General features: G+C 38.9%; 1 protein-coding gene across 10 annotated transcripts in view; it reads right to left on the reverse strand.

The window, feature by feature from the left end:
* The window catches only part of R3HDM1 (R3H domain containing 1), a 91,412-nt gene extending 81,067 nt beyond the window's left edge, over positions 1-10,345 (reverse strand). For 9 of the 10 annotated variants that reach the window (XM_084780822.1, XM_084780820.1, XM_084780815.1 and 6 more), the window contains exons 1-2: positions 10,206-10,345; positions 7,725-7,935 (exon numbers count right to left, since the gene is read on the reverse strand). In XM_084780822.1, coding sequence (XP_084636948.1) covers positions 7,725-7,895 — 171 coding nt within the window. In that variant the 5' untranslated portion in view covers positions 7,896-7,935; positions 10,206-10,345. The remainder of the gene's footprint in view (positions 1-7,724; positions 7,936-10,205) is intronic. The other variant, XM_084780816.1, reaches the window with a different exon arrangement.
* Positions 10,346-17,410: the final 7,065 nt, after the last annotated feature.

Below are 17,410 nucleotides of genomic sequence, written 5' to 3' on the forward strand. Positions count from 1 at the left end.
TTCTCTAAGGAAAATATTTGAATAGCACAGAGTCAGAGTCTATGCTGCTTTCATCTCTCATCTGCTGAGCATTTTCAGCAAAACAAGAAGGTCACATCACCAGTGTTAGTAAAGAATGCTGCTCATGAGGTCTCGGGTGAGCAATGAAGCAGAAATGATACAAGGCAGACCCAGGAAAGGTGTTTAGCACAGCTGTCAGATCACTAGCCACATCAGAGAACTCAAGAAGCCGCTAACTGTATGTAGTCTGTGCTAGAGGCTACAGTGCCTGTAACTCAGAACCAAACAGATTTTAAACTCTTTTTCCTTCTGTTTCTTTCCTTTCTCTCATTTCAAATCCAGCTCCACTTAGGGCATCTATTCTCATTAGCAGCAGGGAGCCAATTCCGCATCAAACACAATACATATTCAAAACTGCTATTACATATTCAAAAAGGCTACTAAGCTTCACATTTTGAGAAAAGGGAGAAAAATATTATGTAGCCTAACATCCCAAAAGACTTCTGTGTGAGGCCAACAGAATACCAGTCAGAGTATGAAAATGGCAAAACCTCTATTTTGGGTCTTAATGCCTTCAAAGATTAAAACACTATAGTCTCACGATTAAACTCTAGATCACCGAGTGAACAAAACCTAAGAGACAGAAAGTCAGGTACCACTCTTCCCTCCCCCAAAAAAAGGCTGCTTGTGGAAGAAAAAAATGATCTGACTATGTTTGCACAGAGTACTGTCTAAGCAGATTCACTGTGCGTAGGTGGATTAGTTTCTACTTGCTCTTCTCCTCACCTTGGCCAAGTGGGCTTTTCTCTTTCTGTAAGTCACATCTAAGAAAGGAAAATAAAGACACAATTCCTGTCTGGTCTTAAGGACTTCACAGTCCAGAATCAGTTGCAAATTAGTCAAATTGAACCTAAGAGCCTCGGAATCTCAGTCTAGTGCCCTTCCACTTATATACACTTATGTGACAGGTTACATGGATATGGGAGTTGAATTCCAAAGACAGTCCCATCCATCCTTCTGTAACTCAACCAAACACAAAGCTGGGCTCTGATATGAAGGGATTTTACAGAAGTAGCTAAACTCCGAGTCAGTTCATCCTAAGATACTGATTTAAAACTGAGATGAGTCTGACCCATCAAACAAGCCATTTAAAAGTCAAATAAGTCAAAACAGGCAAGTCAGAGAGATTCAAATGCATTGTTTGCTTTGGAGATAGACAGACCACCCAGGAAAACAGGGACCTTATCCAACTTTGGAACTGAAGTCTACTGAAAAACGAATGCACCTTGATGTTCTCTCCCTCAATTCTCTCAAAGAGGATAAGCATGGCTACCACTCTTGGCTCTCCTCCCTCCCCCCACCCCAGACCATTTGTAAAATCTTAAGTAGAAAACCCAGGTGGGTCCACTGTAAGCTCCTAATGAGTTATTTAAACTCTCCTAAGTTTGTGTTGATCTGTTATACAGCAAGAAAAAACAAATATACCAATATATAAGTAAAATGCCAGAGTGGCATTATTATATAAGATTATTTATTTCTTTTCATTTCAGATACATACTATGTAATATATACAAGAAAATCTCCCACACACACTTGTACACATAACAGAGCAAAGATTTCTGCTTATAAAAGTAGACGTCACACACACATACATAGACTTTTTAAGTCTGGCAGACAGACTTAGCTTCAAGTAGGGATTCTTTACAAATGAATTTTAAAAGTGGATTTTATTTACTGGAGAATACATTCTACCTTTATCAGAACCTTATGTTGACAGTAAAAAAATATAGCAGCAACTCTTTTAAGTTTCATATTAGTAATGAGAAATATAAAGTGAACTAGAATTTAGGAAGTTGAAGGACAAACATTAATTGATATAATTTATCCTGTTTCTACCAAAGAACAGACAGAAACTAGGTCAACAAATAGGTGCAAAATATACAACATTCTTTTTGTTTGTTTATGAGACAGGGTTTCTCTGTGTAGCCTTGTCTGTCCTGGACTCACTTTGCAGACCAGGTTGGCGTTGAACTCACAGAGATTCACCTGCCTCTTTTACAAGTATGAACCCCGTGCCCAGTTTATAGAACATTCTTAATGGACTCTCAGTTTTTAACTGAAAACAACATACTGGTAGAGACACCACCTACTAGAATTTAAAGAAAAACTAAGGAAGATCAGAGTAATCTTCTTGTGTATATTATGTGTTAGAATAAAAGTAATTGTCAATCCAGTATCACTCAACTTAGAGGAAATTCAACTTATTTCATGAAGGGATTTATTTTTATTTACAATCAGTAATTATTATTGTTAGGTTTCAATCCTGGGACAAGGACCGAGGTGCTGACTTAATACATCAAAGCACACTTGGATGCCAGGTTCTCCCAGCATCCCTTAGTCCCTACCTGGTACAAGGCTTTACTGGCTGGCATACCTTCTCCCAAATGCCCTTCCCTGTAGAATACAACCATTTTGGCTACTCCTCTCTCTTTGGGTCTTCTGGCTGCTACACTTGGTTCCTCTCTCTCCCTTCTCTCCATACGTCCTGGCTCAGGGTCATGTCCACTTTGGACTCTCCCAGATGTCCCTACTCTGGCTATGCTCTCCCACATATTTATAATAAAATTTCTTCCCCACCATACCTAGGAGCAGTCATGTTCCTTTTATTTCTTTTCTTTTCATTCAATTATTACCAAAATAAACTATAATAGTTGAAACTTTTTGACTAAGTAAGACCATACCTTGTAAATTAATAATTTGCACTGTGTTTCTGTACAACAGTAAAAATTGAAAGCAATTATATGGAAGAGTAGAAAGAATTCAGTACTTAGTTAAAGGTAAAAATGGGGAGTGAAAACAACCAATGCCATGATGGTAATTTCTATCAAAATAACATAAAACAATTTTTTTAAAGTCAAAAGTACTGAAAGAAAAAAAGTGACAACACAAACACAAATTGAATGTTACTACTTGATCCTTTAGGCCACAGAATATGGTCAAAGATCCAAAGATCTTTGATACTTAAGCAACGCTCCCAGGGAAAACTCACAGCCTCATGGTTTATTATTCCAAATATTAAACGAAGGCAAGAGCTCTCCATTATAATAGTGAATATGTAAAAACTGTTCGATCAAAAAAACTATATTCAGGCTGGGCATGGTGGCACACGCCTTTAATCCTAGCACTCAGGAAGCGGAGGCAGACAGATCGCTGTGAGTTCGAGGCCAGCCTGGTCTACAAAGTGAGTCCAGGACCGCCAAGGCTACACAGAGAGACCCTGTCTCGAAAAACAAAACAAAACAAAACAAGCTATATTCAAGCATTTCTTCATCTCCATGCTTACAAATGCCAATACCACATCTGTATATGACCCAAGGTCAAATGAAATCAAATTCTAGAAATAATTAAGAGTATTTTGGGATATGAATTTTAAGTTTTAAAATGTTGAATTTGTTTAATGTTCATAAAGTTCAATAAAAGCAAACCACATAAATAGGCTTAAAAGACAAAAGTTATGTTGAAATTGAAATTTTAGAGCTGCGCAGTGGTGGCACACTTCTTTAATTCCAGCACTTAGGAGGCAGAGGCAGGCAGATCCTATGAGTTCAAGGCCAGGATAGCTAGGACTACACAGGAAAACCTTGTCTTGAAACAACAACTTTATTACTAAAGAAAGAACTCTATGTTGCACGGTAGAAATATGAGAAGCTCATAAATAATTGATAATAGTAATGATTATAAAGATAACAGTATATAAACTGAGGACAGGACTGCTTTGAGGTATGTTTGAGGGGAAGGCTTTTATTGTAGATATGAGGGAGAGTAAAGCCAGAGGCATCTTGAAGGGTCCACAGCAGAAAGACAAAGTAGCAGCCTGAACAAGGCCAGCAGACTGGACCAAGCCATGAAAGACAAGCCACACAAAGTGAAGGCAAAGGACACCAAGAGAGGGGCAAGAGAGGAGGGGCCAAGAGAGGAAGACAAAGAGCACATAACACTGAAATCGTAGGGGTGTAAGGGAATGGAGTCCAGGGGAGGGAAGCCCATGAGCTGCAGAAGTTTAGGGCAAGGGGTGAGGTAAGAAGAGCCAGGACAGCAGCATGGACTCTGCTACCAGGTACTTGTGACACTGAGCGCACCTGATGGCTAGTATGTGCTTTGGTATGCTAATAGGCACCACAGATAGCCAGTTTCTTTTGGACCTGACAATTATTATACTTTGCATTTGTTTCATCAGTTAAGAAATCAGTTGGGGGGAGGGGGTGGGTAGAGGCTAGAGAGATGGATCAGAGATAAAGAGCACTAGCTGTTCTTCCAGAGGTCATGAGTCCAGTTCCCAGCAACCACATTGTGCTCTCAACCATCTATCATGAGATCTGGTGCCCTCTTCTGGCTTGCAGACAGAATACTGTACGCATAAATAAATAAATAAATAAATAAATAAATAAATAAATCTTAAAAATAATATCTGTTGCCTACTCTACAACTCACATTGTTGAAACAGGTATGCCTCAAGGTGTTTTGCTTTTGTTTTTCACTGATAAAGGATCATACTATGTGGCCAATGCTAGTCTTGAATTTCAAATGTAGCCCAAGTGGACCTGAAACTCCATATCCTCCTGCTTCAGACTTCTGACTGGCTTCCTGAGTTGCTCTTGACAGCCTTGTGAGACTGTCATTACTTTGTTGTCTCCTACCTGTACCCTCAGTCCCTTTTGAAGTAATTCAGGACTAAGATGTCATACTATCTACTTTAATTGATAAATGTGTGGAAAAAATCATACACATTAGATAAAATGTATGCATCTGAAAACAAAGGCTTATGGTAGTAGTTTCCTGATCTACTATCTCATGAAAGTATTACTAAGAATACTTTAAGGGCTAAAACTAGTCTCTGGAACAGCCCCTAAACTCCTATATAATGTGACCCTGAGCCAAAGATTAACTGCTGGACCATTTAACTGTTATCTCTCTGCTTCTATAAACAATGTTTGCTGACTGCAGATGTGCAGAGCAGCTTTTCTGTATATATCATAATTGCCCTTAAGAACGCAAACCAAGTGGAGGTCAGGGCTTCTTCCAGCTAATCTACTTAAGATGGCCTCACTGGTGGTTGACTTTTTCCAGCCTCTAGGGAGTTCTTCTGTTCAGGTATACCATAGCATTATGTGTTAACAAAAACCAGCTTGGGTTGGAGAGATGGCTCAGTGGTTAAAAGCCCTGGCTGCTCTTCTAGAAGTCGCGGGTTCAATCCCCAGCATCCATATGACAGCTCACAACTGTCTGTAACTGCAGTTCCAAAGGATCTGACACCTACATACCAATGCCCATAAAATAAAACTATAATAAATAAATAAATGAATAAACAAACAAACCCCGAAACCGAAAACTAGCTCACTTTTACACCATAATAGCTACTAACAAAATGTAGATACAGCCACCCTATTGTTAATAAACAGTATGTGTTGGGGAATAGGAGTAGGAAGATAGTGCTTGTTCTTTCCAATGTCTAGTATGAACTGTGTGTGTGTGTGTGTGTATGTATGTATATATATATATATATATATATATATATATATATATATATATATATATATCAGGCTGTATCTTAAAGGTCCACAGGGAAGGCGATGCTTAGTAGTAGATTCAGATTAAGTTGACAGGACTTACTACATCACTTAGGCTGGCTTTAGTGATCATCTTAAGATAGGCGATTAAAACTGAGCCATTATTTTTTACTGATGCTTAATATAAGCAGAATAAATTACTTTCTAGATTTTCTATTACTTAAATGTCTTCCATATAAGTTATTTCAACTACAATAAGTCCTTTGCTGGGTACTGTTAACGAAGCCATCCTGTTCTTAAAAGAAAAAGAAATGTCAGCGCTCTTATACAGAATAACTTTTAAGGAAAACTTTGAAGTGATAAAGAATAGACTTGTGGATTACAATAAAATGAACTCCATATATATTTTCCTCTTTACAGTCAATACACTACGTAGTACTCATAGTAAACAACATGCTCGTTCAGTGCGAAGAACAGTCTTTTGTGTTGGCCAGCAAGCTCCATGGGTTTTCTTGTCTACTTGCACTACCTAAGCACCTAGAATACAGACACATGCCTCCATGCTTGGCTTTACAGTGGTGCTAGAGACATGAACCTAGGTCCTGTGTTTGCATAGGAGACACTTAAGCAACTGAGCAATCTTCCCAGTTCCTGATGGTTAATCTTAATGTTCAACTTTAATGATTTGAGACTCCCAGGATGTTAAGTAAGGTCCACCTCTAGGAGTGTCTATGAATTAGAATTAGATGATAAGGGCTCTGCCCTAACCATTTCACAGTCTACTGATAAATACACAACTCAAATAATCAGGAGGGTGGAGTCTAGTTGAAGGAAGTGGGTCACATGGGGTGTGCACTAGAGGGTATATCTTGACCAAGGCTGCTTTATTTTAACTCCTTTATGAGGTGAAGAGCTTTCCTATGCTATGCTTTCATCTCTGTAGTTCTGCTTTACTACAGGCCTCAAGACACTGGAGTGAGCCAAACATGAGCTGAAACCTCTGAAGATGAGACAAAATAACTGTTTCCTCATTAAGTTGTTGTTTTTAGGTATCTATCTTAGCCAGGAAAAGCTAACACAGTAAAGCATTAATGTTAAAGACATTAGGATAAGTTTTAGTGGCAGATTTCAGATTAACACAAACTCTTTCTATTTGACAGATAGAATCCAAGTGCTCTTCCTCTAGGTAGGCATTAGCTGTATGTACCATCAAAATAGTGTAAAGGAGGCTCCCAGACATCAGCCTGGATCCAAGCCTTTCTTGGTGCTCTTATCTCTTGGAACATTCTCCCTGAGAGCTTGAGCTGCCACTTTTTAAAACTAAGTATCTCTGCCTGAAATTAAAAGCCTTCTCAATGGTTGGCTCTCAACTATCATGCATGCACAGCAATTAAGGTATTAGGTAAGATCTGCCCATTCCCCACAAATCTCTTTACTCAGAAATGGCTGATAGGCTGGGAGTGGTGGTGCACACCTTTAATCCCAGCAAAAGGGAGGCAGAGGCAGGCAGATTGTGAGTTCGAGGACAACATGGTCTACAGAGTGAGTCCAGGAAAGCCAGAGCTATTACACAGAGAAACCCTGTCTCGAAACCAAAAAAGAAATGCCTGATCGTTTGAGAAACCTCTAGAGGGCTGTTTCTGCCTGGTTGGATCATTCTATTTCTCTCTCTTCTATAAGCTCCTAGGTTAAATTCTGAACAATTATAGCACTAACAGTGAAGGAGGAGGATGACATGAACAGGTAGAAAGCTAATAAAAACATACTGGCTACACCCAAATTTAAAGACCCACATCATGTGATACATATATGTAAACCAAACACCTAAGACTCAGCAAGCTGTCCAGATAACTAAGAGATAAGCTATTAAATATGTACCCAAGGGTCAACTTGCCCTTTTAGGATTGTGAAACGTGGCTGGGTGGTGGTGGCACATGCCTTTAATCCCAGGAAGCAGAGGCAGGTAGATCTCGGAGATCAAGGAGAGCCTGGTCTACAGAGAGAGTTCCAGAATAGCCAGGGTTACACAAAGAAACCCTGTCTCAAAAAGCAAAAGCAAAAACAAACAAGGAATTGTGAAAAGTGAGTTCCATATGAAAAGAAGCCCACGTATCCCACAAGCATCAGGTACTTGTAGTCATGACAGACTCTCCTTACCTGCAAATCAATGTTGTTGTCAATACAGTGTTCATTCTTCTCTGCCAAAATCTTCCCACAGTTTTCTGATTTGATAAGATTTTCAACTCTGGTTGTATCTTTTACTTCTGCCTCCAAATCCTTCATTGTTTCAGTTTCATCTTTTATAATAACAATATCAGACATCCTCATTAGCAAAGGTTATTTTAGAATTCTACAGGGAACTTGAAGCCTTGGCAAAAAAGAAAAGTAATCTTCATTTAATCTGAAACATTCTTTACATTCAGTTACAGAATAATATTAACTAAGCGACTTCTATCTTTCAAGAATAATGCTGAACGCACATAAGCAAAAGCACAATTCTTGACTTCAAGATCTGTGTAACATTTTGGGGTAGATGTTTCTTAAAATTTCACAATACAGTGAGAAGAGACCCAGGCTATATCAAGATGGGAAATGATGGCTAAACATTTACTCAGATGACAGTAAAGTATTTTTCTCTAAAGAAATACTATAAACATTGTCCTAAATCCTACTGATCCTAAGTATTCACTACTGTCATACACTAAATGTGTTTTCCTGTCACAGTTTACACCTAGATTCCTAAAACTATACTTTAAAAATTGCCCTTATATTGAAGTGAAGAACAGGGTAGGGGAGGGAGCAGAGAAGTAAGACCTAGAAAGAGTGGGGGCAGGGGGGCAGAATATCTGCAGAGAAAAGATAAACTGTGGGAGGGGGCTTCTCTGTGACAAGCTGGGGACCTAAGTGAGAACAGGCCTCTGGGAGGATCTGCAGAGCTATGGCTGAGATTCCCAGCAGCAGGGCCATGGAGACTGAAGAGGACGTCCTCTAACTAGACAAGGCAGTGCTGGTGGAGGTGGGAGAACACCAACTCACCATAAAAACTTTGATCCAAAACTCACCCCGCCTACAAAACATACAGGGAAAAAAGATAGAGCAGATATTGAGGGACTGTCCAACCAATGCCTGGCCCAACCCAAGACCCACCCCAAAGAAGAGAGCCCTCCCCTGACTCTATTAAAGATACTCTGCTATGCTTGCGACAGGAGCATCTTAGAGCACAACTCTGATAGGCTTCACCCAGCAACAGTTCAAAACAGATGCTGAGACTCATAGCCAAAAATTGGGGGAAGCACAGGGAGTCTAGCGGAAAAGTGGGGGAAAGGGAAAAAGAACCTAGAGGTGACAAGAACTCCACAAGACCAACAGAACAAACTAACCAGGGCCCAGAAAGGCCTGTGGAATCTGAAACACCAACCAAGGACCATGCATGGACTAGACCCAGATCCTCTACATAGATGTAGCTGATGGGCTGTAGCTCAGGCTTCTTGTGGATCCACTAGAAAGAGGAGTGGGGGGCTGGAGAGATGGCTCAGAGGTTAAGAGCACTGTCTGCTTTTCCAGAGGTCCTGAGTTCAATTCCCAGAAACCACATGGTGGCTTACAACCATCTATCATCAGTTCTGGTGTTCTCTTCTGGCAGGCAGGTACGCATGCAGGCAGAAGACTGTATACATAAATAAATAAATCTTAAAAAAGAAAAAGAAAGAAAAGAAAGGGGAATGGGCTCTGTTATCGGCTTTTTGATCACTTCTCCCTAACAGGACTGCCCTGCCAGGCCACAGGGGAAGAGTACCAACTCAGTCCTGATGCAACTTGATAAGCTGGGGTGGACTTTTTCTTCTGAGAAATGGGGAGGGAGGGTGGGGTTGCGAGGAGAGGAGGGAAGGGGCTATGACCAGAATGTAAAGTGAGTAAATAAATAAATTAATTATTAATAAAAAATAAATGACCAAACCCACAAAGATCAAAGAATGCTTGGCATATGAGTAAAATTCTTACAGTTTTTCTGTACTTTGACAATTTTCATAATAAAGTCTTCTCTTTAACAAACTGGAAAATTCTTCCCCCACCCTCCATAAAAGCTTTACAGTTAAATGCAAGTAAGTACATTTGAAAGTCGAAAAAAATATTTATAATACCATACATAGACTATTCTAAATTTAAAAATAAAAACAAAGCTGGGCATGGTGGCACACATCTTTAATTCCAGCACTTGAGAGGCAGGTGGAACAGTGTGAGTTCGAGGCCAGCCTGGTCTACAAAGTGAGTCCAGGAGAGCCAAGATAACACAGAGAAACCCTGTCTCAAAAAATAACAACAAAACAAAACAAAAAAAACCCCCAAAACGCATCTTATTTGGCTTGGGCTGCAGTCCAGCATCTGGCAGAGGGAGGGGATAACCCACTGGAGATCTGGAGTAAGAGAAGTTTGGCAATACTGTGGTATAAGCAAGCAAGCAAGCAGAATATCTTCTGTCATTTGATCAGAAACCAGAAGTTCATTGGCTCAATCTGAAAACAATTCAGGTTGCAAAGTGGAGAGAAGGTAAACTGGCTAAGGAAGATATCAGGCTCCTTTATTCCCTTTGAATGAACTGTAAAGAAAATTGGCTACCCAAAGAAATAGGAACATTACCTGATGTGTCCTATGGATCTGGGATTGTGGTGTTCCACAAAAATAAAATAAAATAACCCAAGGTTCCTTTTCACAGTTGTCAGCCAGGATGTCAATTGTATTGAACCAACAGTAATCTGGCAGGAGGAGTCCCATGTCCTTGTCACCACTGTAGATTCCTGGGCTGAAATGGACTGTCTTGGATCAAATATATCATACCTTTCAGTGGCCTAAAATGAAAACAACAGCAACAAAATAAAACATTAAAAAAACATTTTATAAACCAAAAGGAGTCACCAGAGCCTACAGAGCTGATCTAAAGGGCATAAAGGGGAGGGAAGAGAAAGGAACAGATATGCAATATGGTTAGTGCAGCAGGGAAGACAGCAGCTCCATTTCATGAATCATTAAAATTTCAAAAACTATGGTTTCACCTAGAGTTGTAACTATGGATTTAGGCCTGTAATTCTGGGGCTGGAAAGATGACTCAGAGGTTAAGAGCACTGGCTGCCCTTCCAAAGGTTCTGAGTTCAATTCCTAGCAACCATAAGGTGGCTCACAACCATATATACAGAGATCTGGTGCCCTCTTCTGGCACGCCAGTGTACATACAGGCAGAATACTGCACACATAATAATGAAAAAAACAAAAACAAAAACAAAACTATAATTCTGAGCAGGGCAGTGGTAGCATGCACATTTAATCCCAGCACTTAGGAGGTAGAGGCAGGTGGATCTTTGTGAGTTTGAGTCCAGCCTGGTCTACAGAGTGAGTCCAGGAGAGCCAGGGCTACACAAGGAAACCCTGTCTCAAAAACAAAACAAAACAAAAAACAATTCTAAAAACAATTTTATATCCTGTAGTTTTAATAATAATAAACAACATTTCCAAAGAAATCCATTGTATCTACTAAAATAAAAGTATATAAATGGTGTAATAATTTTAAGTGACATCTATTTAAAAAATTGATGCTCGAATTCATACCATATTATATTAAATCCATAGAAGCATTTATGTAAATCAAAATTACCCTGAAATTTCATCTTACATCTGTAAAGAATAGCCAAGATCAATAAAACAAATGACAATTCCTGCTGGCAAGAATGTAAGGTAAGTTAAGACTCATTCATTGCTAGAGTAGTGTAAACTTGTACAGCTACTATGAAAGTCATGTAGCAGTTACTCAGAAAGATGAGAACAGAGCTACCTCAAGACTCAGCTAGACTACCCTTGGAATATACTCAAAGGACTCTGCATCCTACTAGAGACATCTGCCCATCCATGTCTATTGGTACTCTGTTCATTCATAATAGCTCCAAACTGGAAGCAGCCTAGACACCCATCAGCAAATATATGGATGAAGAACTCCTTTTTTCAATTTCTAGTCGTTAGACAAAAGCCAACGTTCATTCAGGGACTTGGAAAGCTACTTCCCACTTAGCAAAATGAGTTGTTCTCCATATCTCTAGTGAAAGGGAAAAATGGCTTTTTGGGGGAGGGTGGCAAGAGTCAGAGTGACTGTAAGGGTGTATGTCTGACATGGCAGTCATATAGGCATGAGAAACAGGAAGAAGAGAAGCCCATGAGCTGGAGGGTAGGGTAGGGGCAGGTAAGAAAGCCAGCATGGACTCTGTAATGGCTGAGGGAGCCTGGGGGCTAGCATGCACTTTGCTATGCTAATAGGCACCACAGTTAGCCATCTGTCCTGAGAGTTTTGGGGACATGACAATATTAACATAGATGCCCAGTCAGGAATATATTACACATTATAAAACACTGGTAGAAACAGCTTTCTTTTTTTGTTTTTGCTTTTTGACACAGATTTCTCTTTGTGGCCCTGGCTGTCCTTGAACTCAGAGATCCGTCTGCCTCTGCCTCCCAAGTGCTGGAATTAAAGGTGTGTGCCACCACCACCCAGCTGAGAAACTATACCTCTCAACTTTTTTAAAAATAAAAGTTTAGTACATTATTAATTATTATAGTTATATCTTAGGTGCATCTTTTGCCATCTAAACTTTGTCATTTTTACTGTAAGCCTGGTGTGAGAACACAGTAGTCATGTGGTGAACAATGCCTGGGGGAACTATGAGAGAGGCTCCAGGCAAAAAAAGCAGACGGCTTTTTTTTTTTTTTTAAACCTAAGGTGCATTTTGTTTCCTGGATTGTTCCTGGATGTGATTTCGTGCTTCCTATGACAAACATTTACATTTGATTTATAAAACATGTTTATTCTTGTTGGATGTCAGGACATAGCTATGGAACCTAAACTGGCTAGTGTACCCCGAGTCTGGATCTGGCCTTCTGCCTTGCTTTCAGGCTTTCCCAGATATAATGCATAGTGTATGTCAGGCAATTGTGTTTAAATTGGTCTGCCCTGGGAAAGCTCTGGAAAAGGGCTGCTCTGTTAATATTTAGTATGTGCTTACTGGCATTTATTCACATGTATTTCTGAACTCAAACAAACTGTTTCATGCTCTGAACAACTTCTGTTGTTGTTCACTGTCTACCTGGTAAGGAGAGCTGTGGTTTAACTGTAAAAGCAGCAAGACAATAAAATGTTCTGCTACTTTCCCCTGGTGACCCTGTGGGGGAATCTGAAATCTCATATGCTCAGTTATCATAGGTCTTTGACTTAGTAGGTAGACTGTTCTATACAGTCTATACAGTGGGTGTGGTGGGGAGGGGAGGAAGGAAAAGCACAAGTTCAAAGTCACCTTCAACTACACATAGAGCTCAAGGCCCACCTGGACTACATGAGAGCCTGCTTAGGTGACCAACAAAACCCCCCTGAGAAGCACTCGTAGTATCTGTGGGAGTGTCTGCTATTCTAGGCACCAGCCGCTCCTTGGAACATTTCAAAATAAGTAAATGATAAAAGTTAACAATATCAGACTTAGCATTAATTTATAAACCAGTTAAAGGGGCGATTCTTGGACCATGAGAAACTCTTGAAAATCTTAGTAAAATCAAGAGCTTCCTAGTCAGATACAGCCTTGTACAGGTGCTTCCTTCTACACACAGACTCACAGACTACATGTAATTTTAGGGGTTCATGGTTCGTCACAAATGCTACATAAATCTTAACAAGCCTTACTTTTTACTTCCTGCGTGTATATTATATAAATGTACATGAACAGATTTATATTAGATTTACAGACATGTAAATACATTAGAAAATATGCATACTACATAATAAAATTCATATATCTGTATAAATGTCACGTTTATATAACATTACTTGTGACATATTTATACACTACACAATGCACACCATTTCATAACACTCATGTATAAAGCATGAGCTACTGGTGCCTATCTGTAATCCTAGCACTTAGGAGGTTATGACAGGACAGCAATTTTGAAGCCAGCTTGAAATGTATAGAGAAACCTGATCTTGCACACAATATACATATACACTTATATGCTATTCACATATAAGCATCTGGAGAACTAAGAACAAAGAAATATATATTTATACTCAAATAAACTTGCTCTACTCAAGTGAGAAGGCAGGGCTGCATACTGAGATAGTAACGGAGCTTCTTTGACATTCCATTAAATTTACTGATTTACTTTTTTTGTTTGTTTGTTTGTTTCTTGTTTTGTTTTGTTTTTCAAGACAGGGTTTCTCTGTGTAGCCTTGGCTGTCCTGGACTCACTTTGTAGACCAGGCTGGCCTTGAACTCACAGCAATCCCTGCCTCTGCCTCAGAGTGCTGGGATTAAAGGCGCGCACCACCACACCCAGCGAGATTTACTTTTGTAGAACTCTGACTTTGAAGAATTTAGGGGGTAACTACAGATTGAACAGCTTTTGTTAAAAACGCTAGAGACCAGTGGTGTTTTGTATTTAAAAATTACTTATTATATTTTGGAGTTGAAGAGATGTCTTGGAGCATACTTGTTGCTCTTGCAGAGGACCTAAATTCAATTCCCAGCACGCACATCGACTGACTTACAACGACTTGCATTTCCCACTCCCAGGGCTCTGATGCCTTATTCAGGTTGGGCACCTGAACAAACATGGTGCATATACAGACAAGCAGGCATACACACACACAAATTTAAAAGATCACATTTGCATATACATGTGCATAAATGTGCATATACCCAACCAACCCATATGCCTGCCTCTCTCCCTATATATCTATCTACCGGGTCTGGAGATAGTTTTATTTATAGTTTTAGTCTATCTTTATTTTGACTTTGACATAAGATGAAGTGTATAATTTCCTATATAGCACCATTTTGCCATTCAGAAAGATTATTTAGCATTTTGGAATTGGGGATTAGGAATGGTCAGGTTGTATTTTGTACCAAATTAACCCAAAGCAATTGAAATGAGTACTGATTAGCAATAGAAGCATCATAAGGTTTACCGAGACAATTTTTGCCAGGGATCTAATTTCACCTTCACCTCATACTCCCCACATTGAGGACCTAATCATATAGCAGAGACAGTAATAAAGCAGTAGAGTCACAAAAGAATGTACAAGTATTAAGTGCTATAGTTTATGGGTCAGGGAAAGGGGTTATATGTGAAAATTGCATGTAATTCAACTTTGCAAGAGTTTTCATCTTCTAAATCTGTTTCTTGAGCACACATAAAACCTTTCCCTTATTTTCTTCTGTGGTAAGACATACGTGGTTTCACAAAGCCATCATGACACTATTAATAGATAGTATACTTTCAACAAACTGTTGTCTTAATTGCTTTACGTAACAGAATGCGAATATTATAACTGTTGCAAGGCCTAAATGATTTAGTATTTTGTATATAGGTAAATGCTGAGTGGACTTTTTTGCTTTGTAGTATTTTAAAATCTTGTTACAAAGCTGGGAGCTGCGGCACACACTTTTCCCAGCATCTAATAGGCAGAGACAGGTGGGTGACTGTGAGCAGTGATTGACTATCCAGTAAATATGAAGCTAGCCTATGCAACTTGGCAAGACTCTGACTAAAAATTAATTTTAAAAAAGCTGGAGATGAAGGTAATGGCAGAGTACTCTGTCTAGCACGCATGAGGCCTTGGGTTCACTCCTTAATATCTTTAAGCATAACATTAAAAAAAACTTGTGAAACAAACCTCTACAATGAAACTTCTCTGTACCACTTACTTCTACAACATCCCCTGACTCTTCAGTTACTTCAAAATGAAAAGTCACAAATTAGTAAGAAAATTTCAGCATACACCCACTGTGATACATTCAAAAAATAAAGACATAAAAAGGCCATAGAAGTATTGAAAAATACAAATTTATTAATAACATACAGCATAATTATGAAGAGGGAATTAATTATAGTGTCTTGATTTTTAATTGCTTTCTACAACCCTGAAAAGTTATAGAAAAAAAATTAGGAGAAAGACTTGTCTCTTAAATGACCTTACCATGTACAGGGAGGACAAAGCATTTAAAATACATTATTACATATTTTTAATATGCAATAAGTTCAATCTGATTTACAATGCCTCAAGCATGAAGTTCTAAAAAAAAATGAACAAAGGGTAAAAATCAGTTTATTTAAAATATATAACCTTAAGATCATAACTCTTCATCTAGTAATTCTGAAAGAGAACAGAATTTAACATAAATTAAAATGCAACCACTAACTCCTGCTGACCAAACAGCAGCAACAAAACCAACAAAATCAGATTAAAATCAGTTGCACTTTTACATTCAATGAAAACTGAAATCTTATATATAAAACAATGGGGAGAAGAGAGCCTTGAGAGGGAGGGATGGAAAAACCAAAAACCCCAAAAGTTTAGTAGCCAGAACCCAGAGGTACAGACTTAACTGGGAGCAAGGCAGAGTGGGTACTGGGAGAGAGGAAGAGGCACACAGTCACAGACAGTGGTCAAGAAACAAGCAGATCAGATACTAAAAGGAAAAGAAAGGGAGAAGGAGGGAAAGAGAAAGGAAAAAGAAAACCAAACAAACTGAATTTTGAGAAAAGAGAGGAGGGGAGAACAGCAGAGGAAAAATAAACATAGAATTAATCAGAGAGAAAGAGTAAGACACCAAGTGGATGGACAGCTTCCTGATGACAGAGCCTGAGACACCATGGAAAAGAAGATGGAAGAGGGGGAGATGAAGGCAAGAGAAGAGGCAGAAAGAGCCACAGACAAAAGGCCCAAAGGAACAGGAGGGGGCAGGATGGAGTATGATGCTTAGGTGAGAGCAGTTAAGAATGTAAGGTAAGTACTGCTCATTTTAATTTTTTTTGAAGTTTTAAACATAAAAACTTAAAATCTGAAGCTTAAAAAAAGAAATGTTGGTGCTATTTTCCAAGCACAAGATTGAAATGATACACCTGATAAAAGACTAGTTTCAATAGTAGGTATTAGCGTATTTATGAACTGAATTAGGAACCCAGTTGAGAACGGGAGAATAGGAAAAAGAAAGATGATACTCAGTATTCATAGACTGCCATTTAGTGATTTTCCCCCTATGTTCTGTAAAACTGAAGAGTTATTTCTTAAAAAACAAAAGAACTGTTATACAAGAGGAGATGTTTAAAAATACCAGAGCAATTGCGAATCTTATTAGAACTTCAACTAATTTCTGGTAAAAAGCAAGTAAACCCTTTTAAAAATTAAGAGTTTGAAAAGCCGGGTGTGGTGGCGCACGCCTTTAATCCCAGCACTCAGGAGGCAGAGGCAGGTGAATCGCTGTGACTTCGAGGCCAGCCTGGTCTACAAAGCGAGTCCAGGACAGCCAAGGCTACACAGGGAAACCCTGTCTCGAAAAACCAACAACAACAACAACAACAACAACAACAACAACAAAAAAAAAAAAAAGAATTAAGAGTTTGAGGCCAGTCTGGTCTACAAAGCGAGTCCAGGACAGCCAGAGCTACACAGAGAAACCCTGTCTTGAAAAAAAAATTAAGAGTTGGACTGATATTTGTTCTCTTTTTTTGCAACATGGCATTTCATTGTGCCAATCATAGAAAAGACAGATCTAAGTTTTTTGCAAAGTACTTTAAAAATTTATCTACACCTTTCCCAATCAAGGGCACAAATATCAACAGGGGTTTGAGAGTTAAAGTACTTAGTTTCTTCATTTCCAATGAGGATCTCATTCAATATTTATTCCATAATGAAATTTAAAAACTGAACAAGACAATGCAGTCTATTTTAAAATGAACGTGAACAAGACTTTTTTTTCAAATGACAATTTGTTTTGTAATATTTAAGTACAAATCAGCATGCACACAGGTAA

The sequence above is a fragment of the Acomys minous genome (genome assembly GCF_964271855.1).
Source record: "Acomys minous genome assembly, chromosome: 1".
NCBI classification, from domain to species: Eukaryota; Metazoa; Chordata; class Mammalia; order Rodentia; family Muridae; genus Acomys; species Acomys minous.